Raw genomic sequence first — 19,295 nt, forward strand, 5'->3', positions numbered from 1 at the left:
AGAAAGAGAGATGTACATATATTTAATGTATATAAAGCTAAGGAAAGGGCAGTCTCAGATGCAATAGAAATATCTATACAATTCATACAGTGGGCTGAGGGCAGAGGAAGAGGTTATAAACCCACACCCAAACATGTACAAAAATAACTTACACAGCAACCCCTTCAAGGGGGCACTACTCCCTGCCTAGCTCCCAGGGCCAGGGGCACTGAACGGTAGCGCCGGGAGGCCAGCAGCGCAGGCCCAGAGCTAGCCAACTAAAGGGGCACCAGTCCGAAGGAGAGACCTAGGAGGAGGCCTTGAGGCGGTTGCAGGCAGAGCGTGAGCTCAGCAGCTTATCTACCATAGTGCGGGCATAGCGCAGGCGGCTAGCCAGTTCCTTGCAGCAGCCGTATTCCTCTAGAAGGCTCAGGCGGTAGGTTCGGAAGTCCCTCTTCTCGTCGATGTAGGTCACCGCTGCCATCAGGGGACACAGGATAAGTTTGGTGTGGTCCTAGGAGAGAAGGAAGGCGTGAAGGAAGAGCTCAACTGGTGTCTGAGGTTAAGGCAAAGGGGAGGAAGGCACCAGCTGGTGAAAGGACAGCACTGTCACCCTGCCCAGCTGCCCCAAGTATAGCCTCTGCCCCTGCACACCTGGAAGAAATTAATCTGCACAGTGCCATTGCTGAGGTGCAGGATGATGGCGCTGCGTGTGCGGAACCACGTTCGCAGGTAGGGCAGCCGGGCCAGCTCGTCACCTTCCCGGGGTGTGATGTTGGCTCCTGCCTTCAGCAGGTGTTCGCTCATGTAATTGCGGAAATACTTGAGGAGAGTGATCTAGTTGGAAAGATGGGGGAGGGGTTCCAGGATGAGGGCCCGACCCTGAGGCAGCCCCGGTACCCCACCACACTGTCCCTCAGCAGCCAGGGCTCACCTTCTTCATCAAGGAGTTGGGGTGGGAGCTCACGGTGAGGTAGGACTCTGTGCCATCACGCTCTATGTACTGCAGGCTGTCCCCATCGTTGTAGAGGATGAGACGTGTGGAGTCATTAAAGAGCACCCCTACGCTGTTGTCACACAGCTGGTAACCTGGTGACAAGTGGAGGACTATCTCAGAAAGGCGGGAAGAGGTGGACAAAGGCCATGGAGGAGCTCAGTAGCACAGTGCTTGCCTACCACGCACAAGGTCCTAAATTCAGTTCTTGAATGGGAATGAACACACACACACACACACAAAGGCCTCACCATCCCCTGCCCACCCCATGTTCTGGAACACCTACCAAGGCCATACTTGTCCGAATAGTCCACCCACTTGCTGACCCAGAAGATAGGGATGCAAGCAGGATCCTCGGCCTCCTCTGGGATAGAAACAGAGCAATGGTTATGTCAGCCCCTTCCCCTGGCCTCTCATGCAGCCCTCCCCGGGGGGGGGGGGGCGGCGGGGTACACTGGGCACCCCATGAAACCTGAGGAGGAGCATGACAGCACAACTCTAGACATCCGAATGGAAAACTGCAGCCCAGGAAAAGAAAATCCTAGGCTGCCCGAGGAGTCCACACGTCCCAAACACAGGGATAAAGAGTGAACAAAGTGTCTAGGCTGCTCTGTCATTAGCCCTGGGTCTGGTGGAAGCCCTAGTGCCCCAGATTAAAGTGATGGAGAAACTGGGCTGACCAGACAACTCCTTCAATGCCACAACCAATTCAGTGCACACAAGACCCTACTATAAAGACACCAACGGACTGGGAGAGATGTTGCAGAGAATTAAGTCAGGTTTGGAAGTGCTGACAGTGACATTGGGGACAAAACCCTGAGGCTGAAGCTGATTTGAGTCTCTCGGGGGATTGATTCCCTGGGGAGAAAAGAGACACAGCATGTGCAACTATGCAGAGGTGGCCTATCAGCCTCTTACAAGATGAGATGGAGCCGAAGCAGGCAGAAGGCACACTGAGGAGGGCCGTGGGGGTGAGGCTAACTCATTTGATTTTGATCTATAGGAAATGGACAAAGCAAAGGCCAAATGGGGAGTGGACCTGGACACTCTCTGCTCTCTGCTGGCTGAGACACCTGCCTTCTCCAGCCGTGCAGAGCCCTGTAGTACTCACCTTGCCGCACCAACCCTCGCTCTGAGGGCTTGGAGGCATTGACGCTGGTCAGCTGCTGCAGCATGTCACTAAGGTGGCCCTCGATGGCCTCATCTGTCTCCCGAACCACTGGTTCCTCTTTTTCCCGAGGACGGTCAGGCAAGGGGTTGTCTACGCCTGAGAGGGTAACATGGTCATTGGCCAGGCACAAAACTGGAAGAGGGAGGACAGTCCTGCCCGCCACAGTTAGCACTTTGCCCAGAGTACTCTTTAACTGTCACCGCTTTGGGGAAACTGAGTCATTACCAGGTTTGTGTGGCAGGTATGTGGTGCTTACTCAGAGGCCACAAAACGTTAGGCGCTCAGGCCTCTCCCCCAGCAGCCTGGCTTTCCAGGACAGCGACCACTGCTGCCAGTCAGGGAGGCAGCCTGACGGCACCAGCAACTCAGAGCTGCACCAATTCAAGCAAAAGGTCAAGGGTGCCATGTGCACCCAAGAAGGTGGAAGGACGGGTGAAACCCAGCGTGGCGCAGGATGGATTCCTTTAAATAAAGCTTCAGCAGCTTTCCGCTGTAACCCTTTGCTCTGTGTGCTTACAGACAACCTGAGTCTAGTGACACACAGCATTAAGTTGGCCTGTGGTGGCCAGGGGTACGCTCGTCACTCTTGCTGTCACTTTACACTTGAACAAGTCGTTTCCCCAAACCAGCATGTAGCACCTCCCCTGTGAAACAGGACATTTCTCTTAAATTTTCAATTAACAAAAGAAACAAAACAAAAAACCCAAACAAGCCATGACGCTCTATTAAGAAATTAAGTGTAAAATAAAATATTTAAGATCTGACTTTAAAACTAGCCAAATAAGGGGCTGGAGAGGTGGCTCGGTGGTTAAGAGCATTTGCTACTCCTGCCAAGGACCTGGGTTTGGTTCCCAGAACCCATGTGGTGGCTTACAACCATGAGTAACTCCAGTTCTAGGGGGTCCAACACCATCTTCTGGCCTCTGTGGTCACCAAGCATGCACCTGGAGTACATACATACATGCATGCAAAACACCCATACTCAGTAATAACACACACACACACACACACACACACACACACATACACACACACACACACACACACACACGCACACACCTAGCAAAATTCACACCTGTCCAAATGTAACTATTGGGAAAGGAGCACTCCAGGGACAACATTACATCTCTACCTTTGGGAGAGCTTGAAAAATGTCTATAGAACATTTTATTTTAATGCTACTTTATATATTAAAAAAATAAAATGAAATAAAAATCCTTACAATAGCAGTATTTTAACCACCACCAAGATAGGAATCCCCAAGCCCAGTACCACAGGGGAGGAGGAGGGGCTGGGCCACCGCTCTATCCGTGCTTGACTAGTAGAGTGCTTGTCTACCATGCAGCCCTGAATTAGATTCTCAGCCCCTCATAAGCTGGCATGGTGGTCCATGCCTGCCTGCAATGCTCACACTCAGGAGGCAGAGGCAGAAGCTCAAGCTCATCCCTGCCTACAGTGAGTCCCAAGCAGCCTGGGCCGCATGAGATACTGTCTCAGAAATTAAAAAGGAAAAATAAAAATTACAGCACTGATTGCTACAACCAAGACCCATATATGTAGGTGCTAAAATTGGTGGGCAACAGCTAGATGAATTGGTACAGTTTCGTTTTGTTTGTTCAAGACAGGGTTTCTCTGTGTAGTCTTTTTTTTTTTTTTCTTTTCTTCGAGACAGGGTCTCTCTTTGTAGCCTTGGCTATCCTAGACTCACTTTGTAGACCAGGCTGGCCTCTGCCTCCTCCCGAGTGCTGGGATTAAAGGCGTGCGCCACCACGCCTGGCTCCTCTGTGTAGTCTTAGCTGTCCTGGACTAGCTTTGTAGACCAGGCTGGCCTCAAACTCACATAGATCCACCTGCCTCTGCCTCCCGAGTGCTAGGATTAAAAGTGTGTGCCACCAAACCCAGGCAAAATGCTACAGTTTCAAAGAGCTCCCTGCAAGATACTTCTCAGTTACTAAAGAAGCAATGTCTGCAGCAGAGACAGCCTTGTCTCTCTGACTCCCTGAGAAGAGCAAAGGCCCTGTGCAGCATTCTTGCTCAGAATGCAGAAGCTCTGCGCAAGCCTGAGGAAGCATCAAAGCCAATAGGAAATAAGCTCATGAGCACCGTCTACAGTGCCAAGGTCACAAGACATAAGGAAGAGCCCAGGGACTGTCACAGGCAGGAGGAGACTAAGGAGCCAAGCTCACTAATGCCACATGGTACTGAACAAGGGGTGTTAGTGGGGGATCTGGAGTTTGCTGACAGGATTCTCTTGTGGCTGGCATTTTAGTTTTGGTAGTTTTTCTGTGGTTAAGAGAGATGCTGACAGTAGAGGAAGCCAGGAGAAGGGTACATGGATAGTCAGCTCTATTTTGTTTGTAACATTTTTTGCATAAACCTAAAATTACTTCAAAATATATCAACTCATTGAGTCAGGTTTGAGGCACACTGTTGAAATCGCAGCACTTGAGAGTTCAAGGCCAGCCTAAACAACACAAAACACCAAAACCTAAACTAAACTGTCCCACGTCATTTGCCTAAAAATGGCAATCTAACTGGAACAGATGAACTGAGATTTTTATATTAAATTAGTGATATATCCACACTGAAAAACAAAGCCCTTCAAGCTACCTCACAAAGAGGACAACTCTTAATGATATATATTAAGGACAAATAAGACTACAATAATAATAATGATGATGATGATGATGCTAAGTGCAGTGGCACACTCCTATAAGCCCAGCACTGGGGAGGGTAAGGCAGGAGGATTTCAAACCTAAGGTCAGCCTTGGCGTCATAGTCTGTCTCAAAAAACGAAAAGAAAGGGGGAGGGAGGAGCATTAAAAAACAAAAAACAAAGGAACAAAACCAAATACTGCTGCCAGGCTAAGTGGGGCTCACACCTTTGATGCTAACACTTGGGAAGCAGCAGCAGGTGATCTCTGTGTGTGAATTGGAGGCTAGCCTTGGCTATAGTTTGATATTGTCTCAAAAAACAAACAAAACCAAAAAACTAATAAGACAATATGGGATTAATGCTCACAGTCCTGCAATTGATGCTGGTGTTTGTCACATTTTTTTTTTCAAGAAACATATAGTAAATTATTACTAGCAGAGGAAAGTTCACTCGAGAAACACACAGGAGACTGACAATGCAGACATCAAAAGGGATGTAAACAGACCAGAAAGGAGGGTCAAGTGCTTCTTGTTCATTCTACCTTTTTATAGCTTGGTTGATAATAAAGAAATATATTAAAACGTGAATCAGAAATATTCTGACCTCTAAAGAGCTTTGGAAACAAAAGCTAACTGAACAAGGACAAGGGACCCAACTGTTTGAAAAAAAAAAAAAAGTACTTTAGAACAAGAGTAAAATGGCCGACTGCTGGAGTCAGCTGTAGAGACATTTCAAAAGTGAGATGTGCGGGTGCAAGCCTGTTACCCTGGGACTCAGCAGAGCTCTAGGCAGGAGGACTGAACTCAAGAGCAGCCTGGGTGATGGTGGGAGAGACATTCACAAACACTCAAAGAACAAGGGTGCGCTGAGACGGAGGACCAAGGGTGGCTACCACGTCACGCTCCATGTCATGGTCCCTGTATGCACCTGGAAACTTCCAGCACTCTCAACAAACCATGCACGAGCAATCTTAGGGACTCTAAATAAAACTGCTTGGCTTGCTGTTCAGTCCATTTCCTCGTGGGGCCCAATGACTTGATTCAGTGTTTTTCCAGCGAAGACCCAGGGGCAGAAGGATCTGGGGACCAGACTCAAGGACAGGACCCAACTCTGGGGGGTGGGCAGTAAGGCATGTACACCCTGGAAACCTGGGCTCTCTGGGGACCGATCTTTACCTTTATTGAGAACTGTGAGAGGCTTCCTGCTGCTGCTGGGGTCCAGGCTGCTGGGAGCTATTGAGAACCTTGGTGGGATGGTGAGGCAAGTGATGGGGAGACGGGCGGGTATGTAGCCAGAAGTGAAGAACTCGTCATTGAGCAACTCGTGAATGGTGGGGCGGGCAGTGGGGTCTGTCTGAAGCATCTTCTGGATGAGGGAGGCGGCCACTGGGTTGATGTGCTGAGTGGAGAGACAGAGCCTAAGTGAGATGACACAGGGGTGGACCCCAGCCAGCATGGGGCTGTTCCTGTCTCAACCATAACAGGCTCGGTAGCCCTTAAGTCCCACCAGGTGCTCCGCCCCCAGCTTTAGGAAGGCCCAATGTCACCCTATGGACGAGAAGGCTCATTTCCTGCCACTTGGCCCTCAAGATTAACCTGGGATAACTTCCCCACCTTTGACCTGGCAAAGGGCATTTAGTTATTTACTACAGGGTACCTGAGGGCATAGGCCACCAGGTCCCAAGACCTGCGTTTAAATCCTAGTCCCACCCTCCTTGATGATAAATAACCTGAGCTTTCTAGGGCCTACCTATAGGCCCTAGACCTATAAAATAGGGGTGGGGGTACAACATTGCAGCCCCACCAAGTGGGCTACCTAGTTTATGGGGAAAAAACATAGCATGTCAGCCACAACATTAACACTATGATTATGTGCCTGGAACATATTTCTGTATAGTAACTTAGTCAACCTGCAAAAAAACACCACAATCTCCTATCTCTCTGTATAATTTGAATAGAGAAAGGGTTTTACTACATAGCTAAGGCTAGCCTGGAACTTGTAATCCTCCTGCCTCAGCCTTCCAAATGCTAGAACTACAGGTGTGTGTATATCTACTAGTTAGGCCTCCCTCCCTCAGAGGAGGGAGTGCCTGGTCTGAGAATAACACATGACCTCAGTGACAACACCACGACCTGTGTACTACAGCAGTCCAGTTTGCTCAAGCCAACCTGAGCTGCCTGCAGTGAGCTGACTTGTGACATACCCTCTCTACATACAAGTCAAAGACACCAATTTGAAAGTGGTCATATGTCCCATGTGGACATAGTCCCTAGAAATGGGTTACTGCTTCAAATGGATTTATGCCATTAGTTGTAAAACTGGACATCATCGTGTCATTGGGAAGCCCAGTTCACAAGAGTCAGGCCATCTCCTGTTAAGCACAGCTTAGCTGGGAGGATACGGTCTATGTGCCAAGCCTAAGCGTGTCTGCCCTACTCCCTTTGTCCCTGTGCTTAACATCCCTTCAGGAAGAGTCTACAGACATGGGCTGGACAGGGGCTTCAGTTGGTAGTGTTTGCTTACAAGTGCAAAGCCAGCTCCCAGTATGTCATAAAGCCAGCACAGTGGAGCGTGCCTATAACCTCAGCACTTGGGAGGTAGAGGCTGAATCTGGTGTGCAAACTCAACATGCAGTGAGTTCAAGGCCAGCCTTCAAACATACATAATTCTCTGTGGCTCTACTAGAGGCAGGACTGACTCATCTCATTCCCAGGATATAGCTGGGCTTGGAGAATAGCTTTGGGCTGAAACATAAAATAAATTAAGACAGTAAGTGTTGTCATCACCTTGGGAATACTGTATTCATTTTTCTTGATCCGGAGGTAGGTCTCCTTTAGGCATGAGGTCTCAAAAGGTGGTTTTCCCACTAGCAAGGTATACCTGGAGGTATAAGGAGGGATTTTGCTCAAACTCCCAGGAAAGTCCAAATGCAGAAGTTACTGTCTCGCTAGAGCAAGGAGCTGTGCTGGGTTCACCGGCTGAGAATGGCCAGGGATGATTTCCAAGTCTGCCCAGCTCCACAGCAACCAATGGCCAGGACAATCCCTCAGAAGAATGTGGGTGACAACAGCAAGGGGCCAGGGACCCCCATGGGCCACCTTGGTGGGGTGTCTGCCTACCACCAGCCGGCCCGCTGGCCTAATTCTCCCCTCGGTGCTCATCAGTGATTCCAAATAAAGCTTTGCTGAGAGTCAGGCAGGGACTGTGGTAAGCCAGGTTCAGGTCTGAGATGCTGAATTCCTAACAAGCCCTCAGGTGTGGATGGTTTGGGTCTGTGCATGCTTTTAATAAGCAGCAAGGGGATGGAGGTGAAGGAAGAGAAAGACAGTGGACCTTCCCTGGTCCCATAAGTCCAAGCTACAGGAATCCCCACAGCCTACACCAGACTGACTTGGAACTAGAGCTTCACACAGGGCAGCCTGTTCCCTAAATCAGCCTTCCTCTAAGGCAGAAGGACCCCACAGGGTAGCATCAACTGGGCGAAATGCCTCAGGAAGAAGTGCTGCTGAGCTCAAGTCCATTCCCAACTTACATGATGCACCCGATGGACCACACATCCACCTCAAAACTGTGTCCCTTCTTGCTCAGCACCTCAGGAGCTATGTAGTTAGGAGTGCCACACAAGGTCTTCTTTCGTTCCCCTTCATATTCCACTTTAGTGGCCAGGCCAAAATCCCCTGAGACAGAAGGAAGGAGAGAGGGTGTTCAGCTGCTAGGCCCAGTTGTGGTTGCAGACAGCTACCTGACCACTGAGCACTCGTGCCTTGAGACTCCACAGCTTCCGGTCCCTGAGCATTCCCACTGTGCTGGCTCTGGCTGGCCTCCTACTGCCCTTCAGTTTAGATGGCAGGGTTAGGACAGTAAGACGGCTCAGCAGGTAAAGGTGCTTGCCTCCAAGACCGATGACCTGAGTGGATCCTGGGATCCACACAGTGGAAGCAGAGAACTGACCAAGTTAACCTCTGTTCCCACTCCTCACATAAATAACATAAAACTTTAAACGCACAGGATAGCAGAATTGGATGTCCTGATGAACCAAGTAAATAATCTTCCTGACTACTGCTGGGCAAGCATGAGAAAAAGTGACAAGGGTATAGGGACTGGCAAATCAGGCTCTCAAGAGACAGGTGCTTTTCAGCTCAGCAAGGAGACAGCTGAGGGAATGCTGCCTGCCTTGCTCCACAGCGTATGTCCAGATCTCCAGCTTAAAAAGAAAAATTGGCCGAAGGCCGGGCTCAGTGATAGGGGAGACATGGTAGTATTTGGAGGAGGCACCCTCAAGTTGAAAACTACGGTGTTAAGGCACACAAAGCAACGGATCAAAAGGCAAGACACGGCCTATGGCCCCACTTGCCATGTCTGCACTAGAGCCATTAAAGAGAGTAGTGCCTCCATTTCCCACGCTCCCTCTGTCTTTCTGGCTCCCGTTCTCCCAGCGTCCCCCTCCTTGCCACCTCTTGTACTAGCACCGAGCACTGCAGCCCCAACACCTCACCTATTTTCACCTCCAGATCCTCGTTCAGGAAGAGGTTGCCCAGCTTAAGGTCCCTGTGAATGACCTGATTGCGGTGCAGGTACTGGCAGCCCAGGACGATCTGCCGCAGGTAGTAGCGGGCCTCGGGCTCCGTCAGCGCTTTTCTCCTCTTGTGCAGCTCCAGGAGGGACTGAGCAGGAAGGAAGATATTACTGAATGCCAAGGGGAAGGGAGGCCAGCTGGATGTGGCTAGAACTAGGCACTCGGGGGGTGAATACAGTTCCTGGTAGTTCTGCCCATACGACCATTCACAGGAGCCTCTCCTTTTAACTCATGCCCTTATCCAGAATCTTCTTTGAACCCCGCTCTCGATCCCCTGTCTCTCCTGGCAGGAGACCACCGCCCCCTTTATCTGAAAGCTCTGACTCCAAACAGTCGGCCCACAGACCTAGCTCCACTCCGGAAGTTCGAGGTGCGTGGCACCCCTAGCCTGGGACCCTTCGTTAGCCACAGAAAGTATCCATTTCCTGCACCAACGCACAGAGGCACCTTCCCTAATAACAGCAGGGCCCACGCTTCGCTTCTCTTGAACCCCAGCCTTAGCGGTTCGGAGTGCCAAGCACCCTCGCTAAAAGCCTCTCCATGAAAGCTTGAAACCCAAGCACTCCACTAGTCCACTCCAAGACCTCGGTGCCCTTTGCCAGCAAGTTCTGGGTGTGGGCGCCCCAGCCCCGCGGCAGAAACACTCACCCTCCTGCGACAGAGCTCCAAAACCACAAACACAAAGTCACTGTCCTCGAAAAAGCCGTGGAAGCCTACGACATGTTGGTGTGAGAGGCTGCGGTGAATGGAGATCTCCATAGACATCTTCTCCCTCTGGTGAGGCTTAAGCAGCAAAGACTTAGGCACGATCTTGCCTGCGAACACCTCTTTTGTGTCTGCATCTGAGATCTCGAAGCATTTAGCGAAGCCTCCTTTACCCAGAAAGCGGCCCCGTAGATACTGCCGCCGGCTCCGGGGGTCCACTAGGACCTCCGGAATCTCTTTGGCCAGCGGGGCGGCCACTGGGGCACCGGGAGCTGCATCTCCCGGGACGCCGGCTTTCCCGAGGTCGGGTGGTGCTCGAGCCAGTTTTCCAGCTTTGGCCGCTGCATTCATCCTGCCGAAGTTGCTCCACGGACCTGGCCCTGCCGGTGCAGAGGGACCTGCTCTGCTCCGCTCCACCCCGAATTCAAACGCGGCGCTGGGAACGTTACAAGGGCCTGCGCGTTGCTGATTGGCCGCGGGGATTTAAAATACAAACCCGCCCAGCGCGCGGCACCATGGGAGTGCTCTACGGCGCAGCCGCCTTTAAACCCCGATCTTGCGAGCTAGAAACCTGATAGGCAGGGACTTGAGGACAACGTGCACGTGAGATAGCCTGGGAAACTTGGAACGAGTAAATTACGCGGAGACCCCCTCCCCACCCCCCGCCCCCAAGGGAACAGGATTCGGTCCTGCTTTCTGCTCCTCTGTCAGGCTATGCTCATGTGGTTCACCTGCGCCTCCTCCAGGGTCTTCTAACAGGACCTAACTAACACCTTCCTCCACCCACCTGGCCTTCTAGAACTGAAACTCCAGGCCAGCGGGTAACTTGGAAGCTCACCCTCCGCCGCCAACCGCCCTCTCTCCAGCCAGTTTAAGCCTAAATAAACCCAAACCTGAGCCAACTCTGAGCGCCTGGCAGGCAGACGCGTCTTACCGGAGCAGCCGACCCGCCCCCTTTGTTGCAATAGCTGCCCCAGACCCTGAGTTGGAGCTTAAGCCTTCTCCTGAACAAACCAGGGGGGCAGCAGTCTCTGGGGAACCTGGAAACTTTTCAGGAGGCAAAGAAAGGGCGTGAGTTCAAGATTACAAGTTAGCCTAGGTCATCCTGCTGATCGAAAGGAAAAAAAACTTCCTAGGCATGAACTGCCGGTCAAAGCCTTCAGGTGATTCCTACACACTGTGAAATGTAAGACGTACCAGATACCTGGCTCCATGATGCAAGAAGGTAGCCTAGTTTATGAATTTGTGTCGCCCAAAGCCCCAAATAGAGAACACTAAATAGTCGGAGGTGGGGGATGGGTGGTTGGAAGAGTTCTAGGAAAGCGGCATGCCAAGACCGGGTATGCCCCGCCTAAGTGTTCTGTTTGGCCTTCATTAAAAAAGAAGGTGGTGGTGCACGCCTATAACTGCAGCACTTGGGAGGCAGAGGATGGCAGATCGCTGTGAGTTTGAGGTCAGCCTGGTCTACAGAGTGAGTGCCAGGACAGCCAAAGTTACACAGAGAAACCCTGTCTTGAAAAAAACAAAAGAAAAAAAAAAGATTAACAACATGTAAAAAGAAGAGTGGCCACATAGTGCAAGTGTGTCGCTTTCCTTGAAAAAAGTATCAAATCTGACCACTGTTCCCAGACACCCCTTTGCCCACTTACCTGTCTGGCTTCTGTGGGCACTTTGGTGGTGCCTTCCATTAGAAGCTGTGTTTCCCCTAGTTCACCCAGGAGAGTCTTATCAAGATCCCAGGAACTGGTCTTAGTAAATGCTTTCTGAGTCATACCAAGCTCTGTCTCAAAAAACTTAAGTTAGACAGGGGTGGGTGCACACCTTTAATCCCAGTGCTGAGGAAGCAGGCAGGCAGACAGGCCTCTGAATTCTAATCCAGACACATTATTACCATGATCAGACAGATACAGCAGCAACAGCATGGGGTGGGGATGTGGCAGGATGTGGCACCCTGGCGATATAGATTCACTTCCCATGTGAACTGCCAGGGCACCAGCAAGTCTGCCAGCTGGGCACTCACAATGTCCCAGAAGGGTGCCTGTTTTATCAGGGAGAGGCGGCCTGGGGCAGAGGCTGGATTCTACCATGACATTTTTACAGACCCTAAGGTCTCCTGCATGCAAGCTGATCCCTCAATAGCTGGGGGATCAGACCGTTTTACGCTGTGTTGTGTATTCGTTCGTGTGAGCACAGACATTCACACATACATCAGAGACAGGCCCTGTCATTCCGCCTTGTCTGAGGCGGGCTCTCTGTTGTTCACATCTGCTCACACAGCCATGCTTCTGTCCCCGCCTCCATCCCCCCTCGGAGGTGCTGGGAATACAGATGAATATGCTGCTGCATCTGGCTTTGTGTGGGTCCTGGGGATTGCAACTCATAGCAGGGGCCATGCCCAAGGAGCCATCTCTCTCCAGCTCACCCTATCTATCTATCTATCTATCTATCTATCTAAAGACAGGGTCTTGCTAAGCTGCCTAGATAGGCTTTGGAATTGGCCCTCCCGCTTCATCCTCTATAGTGGCGATATTACAGGGTATGCCACCACTCGTGGCTGATTTGAACTTTTCATTAAAATGTGGTGTGTTTGTTGAAAAATAAAATGGTCTGGTCATATTTGCACACTCAGTGAATTTCCACTCTCTGGTCACAGGCTGTATAGATTATCTAGACTGAAAAAGGAGACACCACTAGCATCCCCTCGTGACTGCTGTTGGGTCCCGGGAACCACCTCCAATAAGTAGAAACTCAGCTATTCCAATCACAGGACTGGGCAGATGGCAGTTTTAGCCACTGAGGTTTGTTACTGTAAACGGTTGCAAAGCAGAAGCAATATAAAAAGGCTGAATGGGGCAAGGTCAGAGCGCAGCAGACATAGCAGCTCTGGGTAGTAGGTCAGTGTTCTACCAACCGGCTACTTCCCCACCTCCCTCCTAGGTCTTCTATCAGCAACCTGGCTTGAAGCTCTTATAGCAAAAGGCAGTGTGGGCCGGATCCACTGCAAGAGCATGTGGCCAGGGCTGCTGCAGTAGCACAGAGCGTAATGCTGCTGGCCACATGGCTTGAAGACTTATGTGTGGTCCCTGGGATGGCGGGAGGAGAGAACTGACTCCCACAAGTTGTTCTCTGACTTCCACAGTACATCACCAAATAAACATGATAAAATTTTAAAAAAAAAGTTTTATTTTGAGACAGGGTCTTACTATATAGCCCCATTTGGCCTGGAACTCACAGGGTTTTTGCCTCCCAAGTCCTGGTATTAAAAGTTTGTAGAACAGCAGGGCCTGGTGGCACACGCCTTTTATTCCAGCGCTAGGAGGCAGAGGCAGGCAGATCACTGTGAGTTCAAGGCCAGCCTGGTCTACAAAGTGAATCCAGGTCAGTGAAGACTAACACAGAGAAAGTCTGTCTCGAAAAACAAAAAACAAACAAAACAACAATAGTAAAAAGCTTGTGCAGACCAACCTACACAATTATGCCTGGGGTTCGTGGTATCTGGATTTAGCCAGACATAAAAATGTGTTAGAGACAGTTTCTGTGGTGACTCACACTGGTGGGTGAGGGGAAGGTGGTACAGATGCTCTCCAGGACTGAGACACAGTCAGGACAGTCAAGGTCACATACTGAAGTCAAACCCTGGGGGCCCTATGGAAAGAAAGGGTTTACCATATTAGGGTACCCTAAGCAGAACATATGCTCAGCAGACAGTCTAGACCAATGGTTCTCAACCTTCCTAATGCTGTAGTCCTTTAATACAGTTCCTCATGTTGTGGTGACTCCCCAACTATACAATTATTTTGTTGTTACTTCATAACTATAATTTTGCTAGTTATTAATCCAAATGTAAATATCTGATATGCAAAATATCTGATATGCAGCCCCTGTATGGGTCGTGACCCACAGGTTGAAAACTGTTAGTCTAAACTGTCAAGGCCCACAGCATAGCTCCCTATCATGAGGACCCTGCCATGTTTCCTGTCCTGACTCATAGCCCCTGGGCCTCATGGTCCTGAAGTCTCCTTGAGGATGTGAGCTGAGGACAGTTTCACTCCTCGGTGATCTGCGTGCCCGTGCCTGGCAGGTAGGTCTTCTGCATAAGAGCACTAGAGCTGGGTTTGATGTCTGGCTCAAACACACGGAAAGGTGGTACTGGGAGTTTTCCTCCAGGAAGCAGACAGTGCTTCCGGGAACAGTCAAGGAAATAGAGCTCAGGCTCCCAGCCCAGGCTTTTACTCCTCCAGTGTCATAGAATCACTGGGCTCATTCAGCTAGCCCAACTTTTCATTTAAAAAAAAAAAAAATCATCTCTTAGCTTTTAGTCTTGAAAGGGGTTATATGTAAAAGACACAAAAGCATTTTTTCAAATTAGTATTTTTATGCAGTGTAGCCAGAAAAAAATATGCTCCGGAACTGGTTATGGACTGAACTGTGTCCCCCAATTCCTATGGCTATATTTGGAGACAGACCTTGAAAACAATGCTTAAGTTAAAAAGAAGTTGTTGGGGCCAATGAAGTAATGGCACTCGCCACTAAGCCTGGTGACCTGAGTTAGAGCCTACTTGTGAAAGTTGTGTGTGCTTCTACACTTGTGTTCACACACACACACACAGTTTTTTTAATACTAAGATGGCAGCGTTAGGGTAATTGTAAACTTAATAAAACTATATCATCGTAAAGGAAATTAGGACATAGAGGGACAAGTGAGGACACACCAAGGAGGCAGCTGTCTGCCTGCCAGCACTTTGCTCCGGGACATGCAGCCTCTGGAGCCAGAGGAACGCTACTTTCCATTGGGTAAGCCCCGGCTTGTGGTGTTTTGTTATAAGCCAAGTAAACTAATAAAGGATGAAATCTTGAGTTTTCAAAAATTTAAAGCTGGCTTCCTTTACTTTTTTTTCTCCTTTGTCCCAATCATCTGTTCACTGAGCATCCTAGGAAAGACCAGCCCTGACAGAGAGCTCTATTTGAATCAATACTCTATTTTTTTAATGGTTTCTCTTTATTTTTTTTATGTGCATTAGTGTTTTGCCTGCATGTATGTCTGTGTGAGGGTATTGAACCCCCTGGAACTGGAGTTACAGACAGTTGTGAGCTGCAGTGAGGGTGCTGGGTATTGGACCCAGGTCCTCTGGAGGAACAGTCTGTGCTCTTAACCAGTGGGCCATCTCTCCAGCCCCATCAATGGCCTATCTTACTGAGGTTTATAATCTGGGAGAGAAATAGGGAAGATAGACATCAGTCTAATGAGGAAAGCTGCAGAAAAATGAGCCCACTGCAGGAAGACAATCTCTAAAGAAGAGGCAGAGTCTGCTCTGTCCAAAGCACGTGGAGGGTCACAGTCTCTGGGATGGGTCCTCCCTGCACCTTGCAGCTTCCACAGGGATGACAAGTGAGAGATGCATTAACCTCTGCATTAAAGACAGGGCTGATTGGCAGCTCGATCTCAGAGGGTGTTGGGGGTTGTTCTGATGCTGCTAATGTATTTAATTGTTAGTTATTCACACGCACGCACACACACACACCAAGATGTGGTTATACCCCAGACAAGCACATTCTCACATACACCAAATGACTTTGCTCCCCAATTATCCCTGATTGGTGAATAAAATTGCCTGTGACTGGGCAAAAGAGAGGTGGGTGGGGCTTAGGTTCCTGGACTCAGGGTCTGAGAGGGACATTGAGGTTGGAGGAGAAGAAACAGTTGTAGTTAGAGGAGAAAAGAAAAGATGCTGGCTCTGTTTCTTAACAATTAGACTTTATTATACAGTCCAACAATCCTATACAAGAAGGAAAAAGGGTTAAAGGGAAACAAGAGTAAACATTCCGGTATCTGTTCCACGGGACGGATCCCCCAGGTGTCTCTGGCCTGCACGCTGGTCTGGCCTGTAAGCTGGTCTCTGCCCAAATCCACATGCCACGCTGCTCCAAAAGATGCAGCCTTCTCCTCTCTCCTCCACCTGCATCTCTCAGGCATGCAATGGCTCCATTCAGTCTATCCGTGGTGTTTCCAAGGGGCAAAGCCAGCCAAGACTGCTTTCCCCTGGGACAAAGCTTAAACTCCTTCCCACAGACAGAGCGAGGAGACAATGTCACAGGAAGAGTTAGGAAGCCAGAGAGGAGGAAGACGACATGGGACAGAATGGACCATGAGCACGTGGCCATGAGGGCAGACTGAAGGAACAGAAGCAGCCCAGACAGGAGTGATTAAAGGAAATAACATGGGGTGTGCAGCTGGGAAACAGCAAAAACAGCCTAGAAGGCTGACATCTTCCCAGCCCCAGTCCTTTAAAGCTTATAAAATAAATTACAGTCTCTCTCTGGGTCTATGTTTGGGAACTAGCGGGGGTAGAGAAGCTTTCTAGAGTCAAGCAACAAGTGTGTCCCTTCAGAGACCAAGCTCTTTCCTGGAGGCATTTACCTAAGTCAGACAGATAGTAAGCATCTAGGATGCCTTCAGGGCTGTGAGCGCTACAGAGAGGTCCTGACCCTCCAGGGTCCAGAGTAGAGAGCTTGCTCATCCATCTGTCTCCTTCCAGGTAAGCCTGGCTTGGATTGGGACTGAACAGCTTCATATTCCACTCCAAAGGACAGGACAGGCTTCCTTGTGCCTTGCCTGATGTATCCACTCGAAAGTATGCACCTTCAGACTAGAAAATAACCAGCTTTCAGAGGTCAAATGTGTGAATTCCACAAGCGCTCATTAATGACTTAACCTCATTATCCAAATGTGCATTTCAAGCCAGAGAAAGCCTTTCACCTTTCTGTGGTTTCTCTTTCCAGAGGGTCCAGTCATAGTAAAAGATACAGAGACCTGCCCTGGCTCCCATACCCCCAAAACTTAAATTTCCTATCAGCCGACCAAGGCAGAAGACAAGAAATTGTATCTGCTAGTTGCTAGGAATCTAGAACGCTTGGGTGTGCTAGAAAAACACTATGTCATCACCCTTATAATTTTTGTAGCTTTTTTTCTGACTGGGATGAATGGCACTGATGAAATTGTAATTAGTCTGGGTATGGTGGCATATGCTCATAATCCTATCACTCAGGAAGGAGCCAGGACGCAGGAGGCCAGCATGAGCAGCATAAAAAGTTCCAGGTAGCTTGACTGGAGAAGACCTTATCCTTTAAAAACAAACAAACAAGAAACCAAACCAAACCAAACAAACAAACACAAAAACAGGGGGTGGGGAGTGATACCCTGAGTTCTACTCCTTGAACCCAGTTAAGAAGATTGGATGAGGGGCTGGAGTGATGGCTCAGCAGTTAAGAGCACCGTCTGTTCTTCTAGAGGTCCTGAGTTCAATTCCCACCAACCACATGGTGGCTCATAACCATCTATCATGAGATCTGGTTCCCTCTTCCGGTGTACATGCAGGCAGAACACTGTATATGTAATTAATAAATAAATCTTTAAAAAAAAAAAAAGAAGATTGGATGCAGTAGTGGTACATGTTTGTAATCCCAACACTCCTAGAGATGAGACTCTTACCTAAACTCTAGGGCCAGGTAGCCCAGAGTACATATCAGAGTAGCAGAGAGAGAGAGTCCCTCATAAGGTAGAGGGTAAGAACCTACCTATGAATGTTATTCTGACGTTCACATACTTGAGCATGGGTGTGCACAAACAAGAGCACACAGCACACTTTTTATCTCCCTCCCTTTCTCCCTTCCCCCCTTCTCTATCACTTGGTCCAGGAATGGTGGTACACGACTTTAATCCCAGCACTAAGGAGGCAGAGGCAGGTGGATCTCTATGAGTTCAAGGCCAGCCTGGTCTACATACCAAGTTCTCCAACATCCAGGGCTATAGAGAAAGACCCAGTCTCAAAGAAAAAAAAAAGCCTGGGGCAGAAGATTGTGCCCTGGCTCTGTGGTAGTGTTTGTACAGGCCCTCACTGCCACCTCCAGCTGTGAATTAGGAAGTGACCAACGAAGTTCTTGGGAAGAATCTGTGAGCACATACAAGGCTTAAAGCACACAGTCATCAGTTATTATCCAAATAAAAATACTACGCCAAGTCCAGACATCTCAAAATCCCCAATAGGCTTTTCCATTCCTGGGCTTCTCATATGCTGTTTTATTATTTTTTTAAATAGGGTGCCTTGTAGTCTAGACTGGCCTTGACCTTGCTTTGTAGCCATGGGTGACCTGATCATCCTGCCTCCGTTTCCCAGGTGCTGGGCTTATAGGCATGCAGCACACGCCTGGCTCCCTGTTTAGTTCTTCCCACTCCTCCTCTGGCCCTTATTTCTCCATGGAGAATCAGAAAGGACACCCCAGACAGCCAGAGCTGAGATGGATACAGCTGAAAAAAGACAACATGATAGGGCCAGGAAGAGCCAACGGCTACATTCAGACCCAAAAGTGGAAAACAAGGGGTGTGGCTTTTAATTCTGTCTCTTTTCTTGGATGGCTCATCTGCATGATGTTTCATGACTTTGGGGATAAAGTTCACACAACTGTCTTCAGGGAAAAGGCTGTCTTACACCAAGTCTTCTCACTTCCAGCCTGGAGCCATAATGAAAGTGGGAAGACCCATCATAAGCAAAGACGTCAGGAGAGTCAATAATGGAGCAGCAGCAGATACAGCTCTCAAAGCCAAGTGCTTCGGCTTTCTTCTCCCCCTGCAGTGTTGGGTACCATGCTCAGGGCTTTGAACACACTGAGCCAACTGCTTTTGCCACCCAGGACATGGGAACAGCTGCATTCAAGATAGACTTTGCACCCAGATAACAGCTGGCTTTGATTCTGCTCAGCCAATTGTCTGGGGTGTAGCACTGGGCAAATTTACTCAACTTCTCTGATAATTAGCTTCCTCTTCTATAAAGTAAGTTGTGAAAATCCCTACTTTATCTACAGTTGAGAGTATTAAATGTTTTCTAATGAGTACCTGGCATTCCATAGATGCAGAACAAGAATGATTTTTTTTCTCAGTTTCTTTTTATTTTGTGGTGACCTGATTATAAAGGGAAGATGTGCTTAATCTTATTTTAAATCTAAAACACGTGTCAAAATGCTGTGCCTTTAATCACAGGGGCTCTGCTCGGGGTCTTTCACTTTCAGAAGACAGTTCTAGCTGCTGTTTCCACCTTCTTTGCATGTGTGAAGGAACTAAAATCCTCAAGGCCACCCTGCCCACCTTCCTGCTTTACAGATGCCAGATTTGACGTTCCATGGGGGTGAAATAACAGGGCTAGTACGTGGCAGAGTGGGA

General features: G+C 49.2%; 1 protein-coding gene across 1 annotated transcript; it reads right to left on the minus strand.

Moving 5' to 3' along the window:
- Nucleotides 1–5: 5 nt before the first annotated feature.
- PLK1 (polo like kinase 1) lies at nt 6–10,605 on the minus strand. Its single transcript, XM_084755869.1, has 10 exons — nt 10,025–10,605; nt 9,296–9,464; nt 8,333–8,477; nt 7,587–7,680; nt 5,976–6,198; nt 2,085–2,240; nt 1,260–1,337; nt 914–1,068; nt 634–816; nt 6–493 (listed from the first exon to the last, which is right to left on the minus strand). The coding sequence occupies exons 1-10, from the start codon at nt 10,430–10,432 to the stop codon at nt 287–289; spliced, it is 1,818 nt and encodes a 605-aa protein (XP_084611995.1). The 5' UTR covers nt 10,433–10,605; the 3' UTR covers nt 6–286.
- Nucleotides 10,606–19,295: the final 8,690 nt, after the last annotated feature.

The sequence above is a fragment of the Acomys minous genome (assembly GCF_964271855.1).
Source record: "Acomys minous genome assembly, chromosome: 2".
Taxonomy (NCBI): domain Eukaryota; kingdom Metazoa; phylum Chordata; class Mammalia; order Rodentia; family Muridae; genus Acomys; species Acomys minous.

Excerpts from the sequence above, each read along its gene's own strand:
- PLK1 (XM_084755869.1), bottom strand. The coding sequence starts at position 10,432 with ATGAATGCAGCGGCCAAAGCTGGAAAACTGGCTCGAGCACCACCCGAC. Across the intron at positions 7,681-8,332 it reads TGGTCCATCGGGTGCATCAT|GTATACCTTGCTAGTGGGAA; the intron begins GTAAGTTGGGAA and ends TTATACCTCCAG. Across the intron at positions 1,338-2,084 it reads GCGAGGGTTGGTGCGGCAAG|AGGAGGCCGAGGATCCTGCT; the intron begins GTGAGTACTACA and ends TTTCTATCCCAG.